General features: G+C 37.1%; 1 protein-coding gene across 2 annotated transcripts in view; it reads right to left on the bottom strand.

The window, feature by feature from the left end:
- The window catches only part of abcc12 (ATP-binding cassette, sub-family C (CFTR/MRP), member 12), a 133765-nt gene that overhangs the window by 63600 nt on the left and 52129 nt on the right, over positions 1-18036 (bottom strand). For both annotated transcript variants that reach the window (XM_028809643.2, XM_051932022.1), the window contains 5 exons: positions 17611-17682; positions 14980-15104; positions 13050-13122; positions 10557-10760; positions 6789-6923 (listed from right to left, as the gene is read on the bottom strand). In XM_028809643.2, the coding sequence (XP_028665476.2) occupies positions 6789-6923; positions 10557-10760; positions 13050-13122; positions 14980-15104; positions 17611-17682 (609 nt within the window). The remainder of the gene's footprint in view (positions 1-6788; positions 6924-10556; positions 10761-13049; positions 13123-14979; positions 15105-17610; positions 17683-18036) is intronic.

The raw sequence follows: 18036 nt of genomic DNA, 5'->3' as shown, positions 1-18036 counted from the left end.
TTATATAACAGGGACACTAACTAATAAATGGCCAACAAATGATGGCACACTGAAAGACACCAATTGCACCACAATAAAGCCAGACAATGCACCCTAGTAAATTTTGCCAATCATGACACAGCTTTACTCCTTGTGTCACCCCCTGAAATGCCATTTTGCACCCCTTGGAGGTACAGGACCCCTGTTTGGGAACCCCACTTGTTTGCGTAAGTGTAGGAATTTCTGCAACAGTGTTAATATTTGCATGCACCATATACGAGAATTAATTGTATGGACAATAATCAAACAGAAATCTGAAATTACACATTACGTTCGGCTGCAGTGTTTATAAACTTCTATAGAGACTTTTTTGCTCCTGTCCTGATTAGCCAAGGGTCATTTCTGCATGAGCTTCAAGAAAGCCCATAAGCAAAACAAAAGAAGGCAACTGTCCTTAAAAATAAATGTAAGGGGATGCACATCATCACATTTTTTCTCTTCCCATGGTTAATAAACTTCTATCATCTTTGACAACTTAATAGTGTTTTACATTTTTGCTTCTGTAATGAAGCTTGATAATTCACTTTGAATATTTTACATTCAGCTTATGCCAATATCCATTTATGTTGTTCCTACTATATAGTAGGTAGGGTTTCATCTGGGAAGTCTTTTCATTACATTTAGTCTTTTTGTTTCCACTAAAATATTACTTTCTTATTTAATAGTTGTTGTTCTTCTGCTTTATGAATATAATTTAGTTTTGTTAAGAGCAAAAGTATTTTGCTATTCTTGTATATTATAAAATTATGCTCTTACTATTGCATAAATTATGAATATGTTTCTAATGTTTTATTGTCTTTTTATGTTGAGCTCAAGGAGTTCGGACCGCCCTATTTAAGCGTCTAGTATGCTATAATCTGGCCATTGTGGTATTACTGTAAACATCTGTTTTTCAGGTCTTCTCAAGTTTTTGATTTTTTGAATTTCATCTTTAGTAAATGCTTTTCTCTTTCATGATCTTTGGCTTGTGGGATTAAGTTGTGTTTTTGGTTTAAGAATTTTGGATCATAGACTTGGTAGTTGGTTACTTTTCGGTTTGCCTTTCAGGCACTCCTTATGATACTGCCTGTTTGCGTTCTTGTTATTTACATTTTGTACAATAAATCTTTACGTATAATGGAACATTGATTTTATGGTTCCCCTCTTCCTATTAAACCGTGGCCTCATTTTGACCTGTGCTGGGCATCAAGACTATTTCTCACATTTGGCACCAGGCTGGTTTTTAGTTTACAGGCCTCATCTTGAGCCTTAAGGCCTAATTTGAAGAAAAGCATGCATTTTCTGTTTTGTAAGTTGTGCACAATCTTAACAGTTTTAAGAATTTGAAATCCTGACTTTTATACATTTAAACAATATTTTAAATGTGAAACATTCTAATCTCAATTATTGGATGACAGCCTAAACATAAGAGCTTAACTCACAAAGATTCAGAACTACAAAATGTGTTTTGTGCCTTAACTGAGTATCCCAGCTCTTGCAGTAAATAATTGAAGTCCATTTGCACAATAAATAATGAAAAGATTAAAGTGGAATGGATTTTGTCAAGGGTTTTTCCTTTTATGAATATGATTTCAGATTTAACTTCAGTCACATAAAATGAACAATAAACTGCTGTAAATTACAGAATTAAATCACAGTACTTAATGTTTTAAAATATAAAAAAATCTGAATATTTTATTGTGACTCAATCATTGGACAATATCATGTCATACAGTTCCTTTCCAGTTTATTCTGTCTTTTAACCCTCATCTTTAAGATTCTTTGGAACATATAAGTAAAAATGAAGAAGATGAGAGCAGCTTAAGAAACCCTGTATACCAGTGATGGTAAACAGTGCAGTTAAGAAGGAAACTTTTGGGCGATCAACAATAAAAAGAGTGCCATACAGTTGAAAAAGAACGATTATTTACAGTAAGCAGACACTGAATGAATTAATCTCAGAGGCTGATTAAGAAACATACAGCACACTACAAATGCTTTTGGAAACCAAAGAAGAGGGAAACAACACACCAGCACCACAGAAACCTTGAATCTCAACTCTGCACAATACACATTCCAGTCATACTGAGGGTCGTACAGCCATACGCTTCAACGATACAGTCAAGCGAGTGTTTTTTTTGACCAAAGGAGGTCTTCATTTGACACATTATATATTTTTAACTGGGCTAATTCAGAGAAAACACAGATATAGGTTAAACTTCCAATTTACCTCCAAAACAATTTTTCAAAACTGAAAATAGAAGAGGCATCTGTGGACACTATCATACAGTAACTGTGCACACCAAACCGCATGCCTTTGGAAGGTTTCTCAAGTCATCTGGGAAGCTTTCCGAAACACTTAATTAAAGAATATGCAAACTCCACACAGAGGATTCAGTCAGTACTGCTGCACCATCATGGTTACGTCCAGGGTGCCATAACATTTAAAAAGAGTACAATATGTTCAATAACACAGGTGACAGCAGAGAGTTTTAAGGAGATCTTTCTATTTTAATGGATAATGTCATCATTCAGATTACTAAAATAACTAACACAATCGTATCATTGTCACTCACACAGAGCATTTCCAAATAACAGTTGTCTCAAATTACATATCATTTATGATACCTGGAAACGAAATATGACATTTTCAAGCAATAATAAAGATAAAATGGGTACATTTTATTTTAAGGGTTAATTAATGTAGTGCCATTAACAAATGTAAAACAAATACAGAACTCGAGTAAGTGTTACTTAACATTTAGAAAATATTCAATAACAATTACAGTGGTGCCCGCCTGAGAATCCATCAATAGACTTAAATCTTATGATATCTTAATTGTCCTACCAGCCAGATGGCATCCCGGAATTTAAATGACTCGAAGGCGCATGCCACATGCATATTCACGCTGCATACATACATCGATGGGATGCACAAAGACATCCTGTTTTTGCTTTTGTTAGTTCTGCTGTTTTTTAATTGTTAGTATATTTCCTATGGTTGAAGTTTACAACCTATTCATCAATCCATCATTTTTCCACAACAAGGTCATAAAAGATAAGGGAGAGAAAAGTGGGTGGGACTGGGCAACAACCTCTTGGGCAATTCATCATTCTGAGATATGGAAAATGAATCAGCCATTATGAAATGATCATTTAGGGCCATTATCAGTATGGTGTATCAGAGATCGTCACTCATAATGAAAAGCAACAATGTTTGTGAAAGCAGTGCAAAACATAAAAGAGCACAGCAAGTTGGTGTCCAAAATGGTTAGTTTTAAACATCTTCAATAATTAGAATCACTACATAATCAACAGGAACAGATGCACATATTTAGAAGGCCATTACCATGGAAGTAGTCACCAGCAGACATAAAACTGTTAAAATATAAAGTGAAGTGCTCTGACATTTTACACAACTACTGAGCTGATAATTCAAAACATCAACATAAATATTCATGCATTTTGTGTAATGGCACTATAGTAGATAGAATAAGTAAATAAATTGAAGCAAATTCACCAATAGCCTACATTGACATGAAATTAAAAATAGAACACAAGAAAAAATGATATATTTCATATGAAGGCACTACAATGAATGGACACAATAATTAAAACAAATTTGCCATCAGCCTACAATAAAACATCTCTCTATTATAAAAAAAAATCTTGGAAGGCTTAGAAAGAGAGGAGACGTGATTTTCTTGGAGACACTTTAACGTCCCACGAGACAAGGCAGCGAGACAAAAGGACAGCTGCTGTACAGGCTTTTAAATGTTCAAAGCGCTGCGCAACATGCAGATCATGCAGCATGTCACAAGCAGCAGCAGCAGCAGCAAGCCAGCAGCTGATCGAGCAAAGAAGAGGTAAAAAAATGTATTTGTTTCCCAATGTATCACCGTTTAAGAGGGGGTTTCGGACGAGCGACCGCATCTCCTTCATGTGTGTTCAGCCTCCCTCTTCACAAAACGAGACACAGGGATGTGAAGTGGCTGGTGCATAGGGTGCCCCAGCAGGGTGGGTTGGGGGGCGAGCCCCCTAGTTGGAAATTAAATTAAAATAAAGGCAAGAAAAAAAAAAATACAGAAAGGAAAACAAATCTCAAGAAGTGAAAAGCAAGAAAACAGATTTGTCTCACTCATCTACTTTCTTTTTGTTTTTTTTTATTTGATAACTGTAAATTTGTTTAGAAATGTTAAATTAATAATAATAAAAAAGAGCTGATGCAATGAAATCCTCTCCCTGGCCCAGTCGCATAAACATGGCCAGGTCTTTCTTAGGAGACTCGTTATTGACACGGAGACATTTTCTGTAACGTATTAGTAGCCACAACTGACAGGTGACAAAATGAGTGACAGACGGTGGCGTTTGTGGTTAAAGGCTGGGAAAATCTTTTTAGCACAGTCCAGCAGTATTGTAATCAATCCAGTGTATTGTGTATTTTGGGGCTAGTTCATTCTCATTCTCCATTTCTGGGGATTGTTTCAAACCTGCAATATCTGAAAAGGACTAATGTTATGTAGCACCTTGTGCTTTGTTGACGGGATTTTCTTGTTCACATTTTTTTTTTGATTTTTGTTGAAATATTTTCTAATGGAATGTTTTTTTTAATAGAGTTCACAAATCTTAACAAAGACAACATGTTGTGAATAAGCTGCAAACTGTGAATGAGCAGCATTAGCTTGGGGTGAGCTTAAATAATAAAATCCATAGGGTCATCTTAATCATACTTTTAAAAATGATTATCTCAATAATGAATGAAACATCTAACAACACTGGCAGATGCAAACTAATCCTGAATAAAACTTAAAGCCTACCCTGGCAGCATTGGGCACAAGGCAATAAGCAACACAGAACAGAAGGTCAGACCATTGTATTGCATATACATTGTATTGCATATTGTCAGACCTCACCAGGGGTCTCATCTAAAAAACTTTGCATGGGTTTGGATGTGAAAATAAACGTATGCTAACAAACAGGACAATGTGTACATCAAAAAATAATCAGATTTATAAAATCTGGAATACACATTTCTACACAATTTACCTTGTAAATGTGCATATATGAATTTGCCTAAAGACTATGCTAATCAACTTTGCACATGTCCAATCATGATGCTCCAGAATTTCATTGGCTGATATAGCAGCCTGTCACCTGATGCACTGTGTCCTATGATGAGCACGGCATCTAAGAACATAAGAGCATGTGAAGCATCGTACTACCTCTCCTCTGTGTTCTGGGCATTGAGGAAAGACTTAAGGTGCCAGTGTTTCAGAAGGTAGCCGCATCACCTGGCACATGTAATGACATGATTGCTACTACAATGAATAATTCAGACTGTATAAAAAACTGAGAGTTCAGTCAGTTGCCTTTCCAACTAGCCAGCCAAAACTTACAGAACCATCATGTCTGCCAAAGGTGCTTTGTATCAAAATTAATGAATCACGAGTTGACCCAGGCCACTGAGCCATGACGTTTGTCAGTCTCATCTTGGCATCACAGATGAATTATAGATTAATGGAATGTCACAGCTTATGGTTAAGAAAAGCTTCATTCTACTTACAGTAGATGCCCTTACTTTAGTGAGTGCATTAAAGTGTGGCAAGTACAGGAACAGGAAATTACTGCATATTTCATTTATATGTTGACAGAAGCATGTTATGTTTTCTAAATTACACCCACACCTAAGAAAACTGAATGTAGAGCCTCATCAGCTGGTTAAAGACTTCTAGCATAGAGGCCATGAGGAGGTGAAGCGTGGCTGAGATATTCCTGAACTGTCAGCCAATTCCCTGAAAAGTCACAACAGGTAGACTACTGTATATAAACTAATGAAAAAACAAGTAATTTCTTCACTGAATAACACAGAATTGGCCCTTTTAAAATGGAGCTAAAATGGAGTCTGTACATCACATTCATCACTTTTAAAATTTCATATGTTTTTCATGTCAACGCACAATAATAATAACAGATTGGTGATATAATTTATTCATCTAAGGTGTCAATTAGCTGGTTTGGCAGTGTTACCCTGCCTGATTAGGAGTGTTGTCATTTCCCAGTGACTCCAAAATGTTGCATACAGAAGGGTCAGAGTTGCTGTAAATATATACACACTCTCCCATCAAATTTCCTTTACAAATCCTGACTTTGTGTGTAAAGTTTGGTACATCATTTTGGGCTTCTTTTTGTGTGTATGCAAGCTTTATAAATTTGACCCCAGCTCCTATTTAGGGCCACTTCTAAGTTATCAGTTAACTTTCCCTTCATGACTTTGAACTGTGGAAGAAACTGAAGTATCCAGTGAAAATCTATGGGCTAAGAGCGGCAAGGTGCAAACTCCACAGACACTGTGATCAGGAAAGGCTTTGAACCCAGGTTCCTAGAGCTGCCATGCACTGTGCTATTTATACCACTTAGGTACAGTACATCCACAACATTAGACTTCCCATTCCCCAATTATTCTCTTAGCAAAACTAAACAAGGTACAAAAAATATAATATTTAACATTATACAAAGTTATTGTCTGTTTTTCACCTGCATTATTATTAATCTTTAATTTAATATTATTTATTGTATCAGTATGCTGCTGCTGGAGAATGTGAATTTCCCATTGGGATTAATAAAGTATCTATCTATCTATCTATCTATCTATCTATCTATCTATCTATCTATCTATCTATCTATCTATCTATCTATCTATCTATCTATCTATCTATCTATCTATCTATCTATCTATCTATCTAAAAAAAAAGACTTCAAAACAAACTCACATCTGAATGATCAGTTTGATAATTCTGGATGAGTTGTGCATATCTGCCTTTCTTTTCCATCAAGAGTTTATGAGTTCCCATTTCAGAAACTGTTCCATCTTCCAGTAGCATGACATCATCACAGAATTCCAGATACTGAGAGAAATAAAATCATTATAAACATTAATAGACATAAACTGTCAATCCATCAATTTTAAGTGTCCAAAATACATTTTAAATCCACATCATTCATTCTCTACCATTACACCTGTCCATTTTACTAGTCTGTAGATTCTAGGATTGTGTTTCTGTTTAGGTATCCAATCATGGGTTAATATCTTCTTCTTCTTTCGGCTGCTCCCGTTAGGGGTTGCCACAGCAGATCATCTTTTTCCATAATTTCCTGTCCTCTACATCTTGTTCTATAAAAGTGATTATTGACTGTTTTAACAGTAAACTGAAATGAAGAGAGCAGATTATGTGTTTCTTCCCTGAAAAATTTTGGCTTGTCACCCTGATAATGTGACCTAAGTTTTGTGATTTCTGCTTTGCCAAACTGAAAAGCTTCAATAAGATAAACTTCTTTGCAGGTGTTCGCATAACTTTGCCAGTTCAGCTAGAATGTTATTCAATACTAAGATAGCAATAAGGTGTTCTGCATTGTGCAGTTTATCCAAACAGTACTTGCAAATAGGATCATTGTCTTCTTCAGCATCTTTGGAAGTATTTCTCTTATACATCACAGTTCTTAAACACAGCATTTACTGTGAAATATCTGGATAGCCACCTGACCTTAGTGGTTTAAACGCAGTCACATCTGCCTCTGACAAGTCCTTCACATTTTGCCTTCTTAACAGATGACCTGCAGAAAATGGCCTAAATAGTCCTTAGCAAAACATCATTTATAACCAGGTCCTCAAGATGTGCCACACTTTTCTCTGATAAGTGTGGAATGGTCTGTAGCTACATCTTTTCATTTGCCCTGCATGACTGAAGCGCCATCCAAGGTAAACATTTGGCTGAAATTGAACTTTTTTCTGCATAAAACTATTGAATAGCCCCAAGAATAAATTATCTGTCAGATGCTGTTCATTTTGTTAAGCCAACAAGCACAATTTTATGAATGGATTTGGTTTCATCCTTAAACTAACATTTTTGAAACTGTAATGTCAGTTGATTCATTGACTAGCAAAATGTGGTAGGCTAATTTTCAAATTTAATTTAATGTGTCAGATTTTATTGTTGAATTTATGCACTTGATGAACTCAAAAGCGTAATTCTTACTTCACCAACTATCTAGTACTTTCACATTTCTGGCAACATAATCATGAATATCCTGGAAAGCCAACATTCAAGAGTTTAGTTTCTCAGCCAGCAAAACATTATCTATTAAAACGTTTACTTCATCAGGTGTTGCTTATTTCCACTGAGTAAATTCATTCCTGTTTTCCTGTTATTGTTTAGATTAAGATTTTTTCAACAAAACTTTCTATTGAGTTTTAAATGTTATGACTGAATCAATATGAGGTTTCTGGTTCAAATGTCACTTCAGATGGTCCACTTAACAGTCTCTCCATGCTTTCTGTGAATTTCCTCATTAAAAGATCCTAATTTCAAACATATTTTGCAAATTATACTATCAGTCCCAGAGTAGATAAAAATTTCTCCCAGAAGCACTTGCTACCCGACACTATGCAGTAAGACATTCTGTCAACCATATCCGTGAACACCAAACACAGTTTCATTGTATTATTACATGAACTCTCTTTAGTTTTCTGCTTAGACACAATTAAAGTGGCAAAGAAACAATAGCATAAGTGACAAAATAACAAGAGCATAGACTGCGTCATATTGCTCAATTTTGTCTGAAACTCTTTTAAATTGGGTTAGTGATTGATTTAATTTAATTCATTTTTATGTCATTTTTATATTTTAACTTTGTTTGAAAATTTGGTGAGTGGCCATGGAAAATCTGTGAGCGAAGCTCCTAAAATATCTTAGAGGAAACACTGGTGTTGGGTGACAGCAGCCATTTTCCATATGTCTTCCACTCCTACATGACATGGATCTTAAACCTAAAATTAACAGGACTCAATTGGAAAAAGGAAAAAAATGTAGGAACTAACAAAAGGGAAAAGCTTAACAGATGTTGAGGCTGAGGTGGCAATAAATGGCAGAACTCATAAATGTTTTATGGGAAAAATGTAGAAAGCAACTGCTAGGGTTATTGTAAGAGATCTGTGCGAAGTGGAGGGGTCAGAGGACTAGTCAAAACAATTTCATTTGATGTTTAGGCATGCTAAGACAGGTATATTTATTTTAATGTTGTATGTTGTGTTGCCTTGTGACAAAATGTTATCCTGTAAAATTTCAAATGGGTTGCCCAAGTTTGACTGGCATCTTTAAATTTTCTCAGTGTGAGTGAGCATGTGAATGTAACTGTGACAGACTGATACCCCATCTTTTGGTTTGTTTTTTGTTATTACAATTTAGGTACTGAATTATAGACTTTTACTTTCGATTTTTAAATATGCTTGCTTTTTGCATTTGATATTTTGATTTTCACGCTCCCTGTCCAAGGATTGTTCCTGCCTTGTACTCAATGCTTCCTAGGATCGACTCCAGTTTTCCCACAACACTGCTCAGGATGCCCAGTTTTGAAAAATGGATGGATGGTTTGCATTTATGCTTCCTTTGTTTAAATAAATGAATGAAATAAGTTAAATGCTCTATGGGCAAAGCATATTGGTGTTGGTCATAATTCTACAGCCAAATGCAATAAAGGGACTTGAAGCAGATGACTCTCTGCTAAGTTATTGAGCAAAGAGCCACTGAATAAGATAACTGGAAAAAGTGGATGCCCTGTACCCACCATCATTTAGGTCACAGACACATCTCATCCATTTAGGCTCCTGGCATGCAGCTCAGCTTAGGTGACTAACTGGGCATCTTGACTGTGAGGCTCTCATCTTGCTGCACTTCTCCTTTGCTATGAGTGGGCCACAACGAATATTACAATATATTTATGGTGCCATGTACTTAGTTTCTTAGTCAAAGAATGTTTTATTCAAAGCATTCACATATTGTATTTGAATCATATTCTGGTATTTGCAAGCAAGAAACATTTCATTTTAATATTCTGAGTCACAAGTCCTTAAATGAAACCTATGCTTCTTTAAAGCACAATGGTTCTGAAATTATGCTGGATTTAAAGAGAAAGGGGTCATCTCGGTGGCAGAGATGTTACCGCTACTGTGTACCGGACTGAAATTCCAGCCCAATCACTGTCTGTATGGAGTTAACATGCTCTCCATGTGTTTGTGTAGGTTTTTCTCCAGGAACTGCAGGTTCATGTCCATATCCATGACTGTTGTGTTACCAGGTAATTGTGAATTAACCTGGTGAGAGTGTGAGGAGTGCATGTGCACCATTACAGAAATTGGCCTTGGCTTCCTGAAACTAAAAAAATGGACTCATCAAATGGAAGGATACAAAGGGATATCACGTGTCATGAACTTTTCCAGCTGTCAGCACGTTCTTAGACAATCAGTAGGAATTAAATCGTTTTGCTGTTTACATTAAAATCGATCAGTGAATGCTTCAGAAATGTAATGTTTATGATAGTTATCACTGCTTTCTGTCAGTTTATATTTCTCCTTTAACTCTGCACTTGCAGTCCTGGGTCTGCTAATGCAGCCTTTCAAAAGAGTGCTTCTGGCATTTAAACACAAGAAAATAAGCAGCAGCAGTGTTGTTTCACTCATCTTTAGCGCAGAGCCAATTGCTTACCTGTAGCTGGTGAGTAACCAGAATGACTGTTTTTCCCTTAAGTTCCTTTTTAATGCAGTCTTCAAATATGTGCTTCCCAACATGTGCATCCACAGCTGACAGAGGGTCATCCAGAAGGAAAATGTCTCTGTTTGAATAGACAGCTCTTGCCAGACTTATCCTCTGCTTCTGCCCCCCTGATAAGTTCAGGCCTCTTTCACCAATCTAGATTGTTTAACAGAAAAACAAACATTTCATGCATTTTAAGCAGTGCTTGCAAACTGCATTCTAATTAGTCTCCTTGATTTGAAGCTCAGAAGTTGTGAATCTAAAAGTCTAATTAACCTCCAAATTTAGGGCAACACGTAAATAAAGAGTCTGCCTACAATGAGAACCTCCACTGTGGTTCTCCATGGACTGGTGGGGCAGCCAGGTTTTTGCTCTGAGGGGTTTAATGCAGCACAGTCTGCTCAGGCCCTTAATTCATAAAGCATTAATTTATTTGATTTGTATAATTATCTCATTAACTGAACATATGTGCAACTATTTATTCTTTACACAAATAGTTTAGATTTGGGTAACTCATAATGAATATATGAAGTTAAACTGATGGAATGTATTCAGCTAAAGAATTAAGTATAATAAAATTGTGAAATTCTGCAGGTCACATTGTATTATTCTAGGTAATAATTTGTAAAACAGAGACATATTACTTGCTAGTCTTTGTGTTTAACTAATTTTAGACCTTGCCATGTGCATGTATTAGTCTGCCGAGGCAGAGGTGGATAAACACTTTCTTCACATCTCGCAGTTGGTTCAGTTTATTCTGTAAAGCCTCCAATTACATTCCCTACATTTAGAGTTCAAATTTAACAGGCAATATTATTCACTTTGAGCCTAATAGGCTGCCTTTGTCCCTCTTCAGTCCCCTCTGTATAACCATCAGCATCAAGTGACTCCGTGAGAACCCTAACTACAAAGAGGACTATTTCATTTATGTTAGGTAGAATGCCCAAAGGGGACTGGGCGGTCTCGTGGCCTGGAACCCCTACAGATTTTATTTTTTTCTCCAGCCTTCTGGAGTTTTTTTTTTTTTGTTTTTTCTGTCCACCCTGGCCATCGGACCTTACTCCTTTCTATGTTAACTAATGTCTTATTTTAATTTCTTATTTGTCTTTTATTCTTCTTTTCTTCATTATGTAAAGCACTTTGAGCTACTTTTTGTATGAAAATGTGCTATATAAATAAATGTTGTTGTTGTTGTCTTCAAATGTGAGTAAAGCATGGGTATCGAACTCCAGGCCTGGTGGGCCGCAGTGGCTGCATGTTTTCATTCTCACTCTTTTCCTAATCAGAAATCAGTTTTCACTGCTAATGAACTCCTTTTCCCTTCATTTTAATAGCCCTGTTTTTAAGGATTCAGTCCTCTGAATTTATTCTTGTTTTCATTAAATGACAGCCCAACAGAAATGTGAAACGAGGCAACAGATGACCAGCTAAACTGGGATTTCAAACTCAACCAATTTCACTCCAACCAGTCTCTTAATGAGAAGCCCATTCTTGCTGTTATTTAATTCCATGGCTTGTTGCTGCTCTCATTCTGCCACGGCAGACATTTCCAAAACTGTTGATTTTTCTGTTTTTTCTAAGAACATCGCCAAAATGTTTTGGTGACCTGAGAGATCAACCTTACTGAGACCTTCACCTTTCTTTATTTTCAGATGTTGTGTGATGGGCAAAGGTAAGCTGGTCATGTGGTGGCTTGTTTTGTGTCTCATTATTGTTTGGCTGCTAATTAAGGAAAGAGAAATGACTAAGGGGCCTGAGTCAAATTATTTAAAACTAAAGCAAAAGAAATTAATTAGCAGCAAAAACTAGTCACTAATGAAGAAAATGGTTAGAATGAAAACCTGCAGCCACTGAGGCCCTCCAGGACCGGAGTTCGACACTCGTGGAGTAAAGAGCAGGCTAGTCAGCAGGTGGAGATGGTTTGGTGTCAAGCCAATGATTGATAGGGTTTCTGGGTTGAGGTTCACCGGGAGGCAGGAACATATGGCATTAACACAGTAGATCTGAAGCTCTGTTCCATACAGAGACCTACAACTGAGCTAAAGTAGACACACATATAAAGCCGACTGGCAATGGACATGGGCAGAAATGGCATTCAGCTTCTGTATCGGGAAAATCTAGAAATGTGTGATCAGATCAGATTTGAAACTCTTAATGAATGCTTTGCAAGCTTCACCCAGCTTATGATTTTAGCCCAAGTTGCTGTTTCTATGTAAAGTGGCAAATGAGTAAAATATGCAATAACGCTACAACTTAATTAGGAATTAATTTTCTATGAAATTCTCTGCACCTGCTGCTTTCACTGAAGCAGTTAGCCTAATTACACTATTATTTAATCCCATCTGGAAAAGGGCTAATTGTTCACTATTGACATACATATGCATATACATCTGAGAGAGGGGTTCTTATGTATCTGTGAAATAAAGTGAAGTGAAAAAGGCTTACTTCTGTCATATCACCATATGGGAGAATGGCCAGATCAGGCTTAAGGCAGCAAGCATAGATGGCCCTTTGATATCTAAAAATGTAAAAAAAAGAATTAGTATCTCTATCTGTAAACTTGTAAGCATAGACCATCTAGTTCCCTGTAATAGAAATATAGCACTGAATAGTGGATGAATGGACAAACGTTTAAACATTCCTACTTCAAAACAACTTTGTGCGACCTTGGTGCTAAATTAGTCATTAATTAACAGAATACTGTGCCATTGCTGGTTACAAAGGAGCTTTTACTTCGGTGCCGGTAAAATTGTGCAAGAGCACTTACCACGGAGAACAGTGCATGTAGCAGGCCCTAACTGAACTGAGTATTGGCTACAGGCTCGTATTATGGGCCAGCTGTGGCGTGTGTACTGTGGATATCTGTCCATCTCCTAGGCCACAGAATGTGATAACATTCTCAGTTTGGAGCCCAATATTTTCAACATTATTATTATTTTTGTTAATAAGCTTAAGTATTAAAAAGCTTTACGGCATGTAAGGGATTATGCTGATGGGCATCAAACTGGGTGAGCAGTGTTTAGTAGGTCACTTGGCCTTTCATGCTCCAACAGCAAAAAAAAACAATTGATCTAATGAGCCTAATAATAATAATAATCATTTTGAAAGCTCTTCATGTACAGTTTTTCTATGAGATGGATGGATATCCACAACACACACACACCACAACTGGCCCATAATATGACCCTGTAGCCAATAGTACTTAGTGAATGAAGACTTATTACATGTTGTGTCCTCAATGCAAAGTTCACTCATACAATTTTTTAACTTGATTTTTTTTTTCTTGAACATGTGCAAAGCCACTTCCTCACAGCAATCATCCCAATGATACAGTATGTCTCACAAGAGAGACATGGGGGAGGAAACTGTAAAAGGAATTGCGTTTATGATTGAAGAGATTTTAAAAAATCAGTGCTAAAACTGAAGAAGAAAGGCATGAAGGAATGTTCTTTACCAGTATAGTAACTGGTTATGGAGGGTCTGTTTGTTCCAGTCTGTTGTATATACAGCTTTATATGAATATAGCATATAGCATTCAGTCTGAAGTCTATTTGGATTGTATAAGCCTGCTATTTTCCACAATAATAAAGCAGCATGGCCCTTCTCTAAAGCTTTAGAAGGCATACATGGCTACCAGCGAAAAATGTGTTACCACATATGTTTCAAAGCTGTACAAATAAGCTGCTGCACAAAACATTTAGTGCTCACTTTTATGTTTTTTTCTTCTTCTTCTTCTTTTTAAGGGTTTTTTGGCAGCATGCAGTCCTATTGTAAAAGAAATCATTTTTGTTTCTTGCAAAATTGCAATCAATACAATAATGACTTTTAGAGAAGCGACAACCGCCAGTCGGGCATATCTTATCATTTGCGTTGCTTCCCTGGAAACCCTTTTGTGACAGAAAAATTCACCGCCTTGGTTTCTCTCTACAGTTTTTTTTAATCGCCTCACCTCTGTTCCTTTCAATTATTTCCCTGCTGAGTTTATTTCCATCATCAAGAATATTTTTTTCTTGTCTTTGTCGCAATTCAGGCACATTCATATTTAAGTACACAGCTACATGTCTGATATATTGTGGCTTAGGGGCTAATGAAAATGGCTTTCTGGATGTTTATTTCATCAGAGCATGGCAAGGTTTCTTCCATTTATAAAACTTGTGCTGCCTGAGTTAAAGACAGTGTGAAGGGAACTACAGTAATTATCTTGGTGGTCAAGCGAGCCTGGCAAACACCGATTGTGATCAGCAAAACGTAATAAATGGCCTACAGGAATGTAGTTAGAAAGGTGTTTGATTTGAGTGGAGGAAACAAATAAAACAGTTGTCAGTTTGTTCTCCTGCTCTAAATGAAATCCAACCTGCTTGTCCCCATTGCATACCTCTTCTCATCAAATGGCTGCCCCATGACAATGTTACTTCTGACAGTCCCATGAAATATCCAGGCCTGCTGAGATGCGTAGGCGTATTTCCCATCTACTGCTACTGATCCATGGAGAAGGTGCATCTGAAAGGAGGAGTTGTGTTACTGGTCTGTCAGATCTACTTGTATCACAGTTGTTAGCAGTCACTTGTGATAAACTGTGCAGTGCCTCGACAAATGAAGAGTTAAGCCTAGCAGAACTGGACAAGAAGTCATTGAAACAAAGCAGCAAAAGAAAAAATAAACCTCTCTTTTTACTACAATTGTGGACAATTTCAGAAAAGTACCAGTCTTAATGAATACATTGAAATGTGTTTAAATATAATCTTCCATTCATTCTCTTTTCAAAACTGGGTGGGCAATGGAATGAACAAAATTGACCTTGGCAAAATCTGGCCCAAAATGAGAGATGACTTTAGGTGGCGTGCCAGGCTTTCACAGGTCACGCTCTCCTACTGAACACATGACCACAATAGAGTTGTAATTCAACAATACCTGAATGTCTTTCGGATGTAGGAAGAAAGAAAAGTATTTTCAGAAAATTTCATGTAGACCCAAGGAGCAGGTGCAAACATAACCATTCACATTATTCTTGGGTGGTGCTTCCCATGATGCAATGTGAGTGTCAAAAGCAACTGTCGTATCATGCCACACCAAAGAAGAGCTTTGTCAGCTTAAGTAACTAATTGGTGTCCATTCTTTGCAGTGACTCATTCCATGTGACCCTTGCTTTACATCTCTATATCTATAAAATCCAACGTCTGTCTGTCTGTCTGTCTGTCTGTCTTTCTTTTCATGAGATAACTACTTAACGGATTTAGATCGGGTCTTTTTCTATAATTTGTTAGAACATTTCAATTGATTCTGCAAATTCTCTCATCATGCTAAGTATAATAGTTTGGTTGTGGCAGTGATTTATTTGTGCAAATCTGACAGAGGCTGTGGGCCCAGGGGAGGGGGGGCAGGACCCTCGTCACTCCCGTACCAGCCTCCGTTCGAGTTGCTCTACCTCTACCTCTTTCCACGTGTACTGGAGCGTACCTTGCCTCGCCTTAACTAGCGAAACCTGTTTGTTCAGCATACATTATCATCTAGAAATTGTTAAAGAGTAACATTTTTGAGAGACAGAGGGTACCTGCTCATTGGCAGAGATATCATGGACACTTGCTCTTCTCCCCACGTGGGAGATGCTCTCCCATCAGAGCTGAACATGATCAGATACAGTGGCAATGTTTGATGTTGGTTCGTACCTTCCTTCCGCTTGGCCAGAGATACCTTGCCAATTTTTTACATTTTTGGCAAAGAGATCACAGCTACATTCTCACCCCTGATAGCAAAACCAAAAATATTGCATATCAAGAGGCCCTCAGATACGAAAGCTATCAATATAAATTCTTCTCAATATAAATTATTACATTTTTTTAATTGATTTTTAAAGTTTATCCTGTTTCACTACTATGCAGGTGGAGCTGCGTGGGACAGCTAGTTCAATAATAAAACAAAAATACTGTAAAACTCCACGATAACACAGATTAAGTTATAACACGATTACCATTTGGTTCCTTCCTTCCTTCCTTCCGTCCTTCCTTCCTTCCTTCCTTCCACGCAGGGTATCACAGACAATGATAGTTACTAACTCATCTGAACTTTGGCTGTCCTCACTAATACTGAATGACTGGTGGCACAGGATTTGCTGACACTTGCAATCTGCGGTCTACACATTCAGCGCTGTGCTGGCAGTGAGGTATTTGTGAATGACTCTGTAGCTCTACAAAACTGCACTGATATAGCCATCACCAATATCTAATGGTGGATAATTAATATCCTAACCAAACCAAACAATGTAGGCCAGCACCTAGAAAACACAACTGCAGAAGAAATAATAGATTAATAATTCTTATCTTCTTTCTGGGCAGCACAATGGCGCAGTAATGAGACCAAGGTTGGTGCCCTGGGTTCTCCCTGCATGGAGTTTGCATGTTCTTGCCATGTCTGCATGGTTTTACTTCGAGTACTCCGGTTTCCTCCCACAGCCCAAAGACATGCAGGTTAGGTGGATTGGTTATGCTCAATTGGCCCTAGTGGGTGGCTGGGGTGGACTCGCGCCCTGTCAAGGGTTTGTCCCTGTCTTGCACCCCATGAAACCCTGTTCAGGACAAGGCGGTTTGGAAAATGGGAAATGGGGTATTTTTTCTTTCACACTTCCACTTTCAACCTTTGACATTTGGGTCCCCAGGCCTGAGATGAACAGACCCATTCATGGGCTCAGGTATGCAAACTGGCAGTGTGAATATGAGGATCTGAACCTCAGTTTCTGGAGCTGTTAGACAGCACTGACCACAGTGATGCCACTGATTAATCTGGTTTCATTTTTTGTTATCTCATGGCAGGTTGCTTTTTTGTTTGTTCATTTTTTGCTTTGTTAGAAGTCACCTTTGACATTTTACATTTTAGAATGAAGTGTTCTAAAGCTCAATACTTCCAGACAAAGACTTTTACATCTTAATAATGTATTTTTAAATGAAAACAAATCTAAAAAAATGAATGAATGAAAAGTAAAAATAAATGAAAAAGGTTTAATGTGTCTCACCTGACCTAGAATGGCTGAAATCAAAGAGCTTTTTCCACCACCGACATTCCCACAAATTCCTAACAATGTTCCCTAGAAGAAATAATTTGAGATTTACATTAGCAATTTATGATGGCAGAAAAATTGCACGCTTTATTATTTTGTACATTTTAGCTCTTTACAAGGGGGCCTAGGATAGTAATCATAATAATAGCATATACAAAATCTAGAAAAAATAAACTTCAATGGCAATAGTTTTGCTTTTATTTAGCAAAAAAATCTGCCAATAGGAAAAAAGATTTATTGAAATAAGCTATTTTTGATAAAATCTTACAACAAGGAAAATAAGATTTTACAGCTTGATATAAAAACTTTTTGCTTCCTTGGATTTCATTTTTTGCAGTGCTGATTGTAAATAATGTTCAAAATATGTGACAAATAAAAAAA

Source organism: Erpetoichthys calabaricus, chromosome 9, assembly GCF_900747795.2.
Source record: "Erpetoichthys calabaricus chromosome 9, fErpCal1.3, whole genome shotgun sequence".
NCBI lineage: Eukaryota > Metazoa > Chordata > Cladistia > Polypteriformes > Polypteridae > Erpetoichthys > Erpetoichthys calabaricus.
This window is presented reverse-complemented; position numbering and strand designations above follow the sequence as displayed.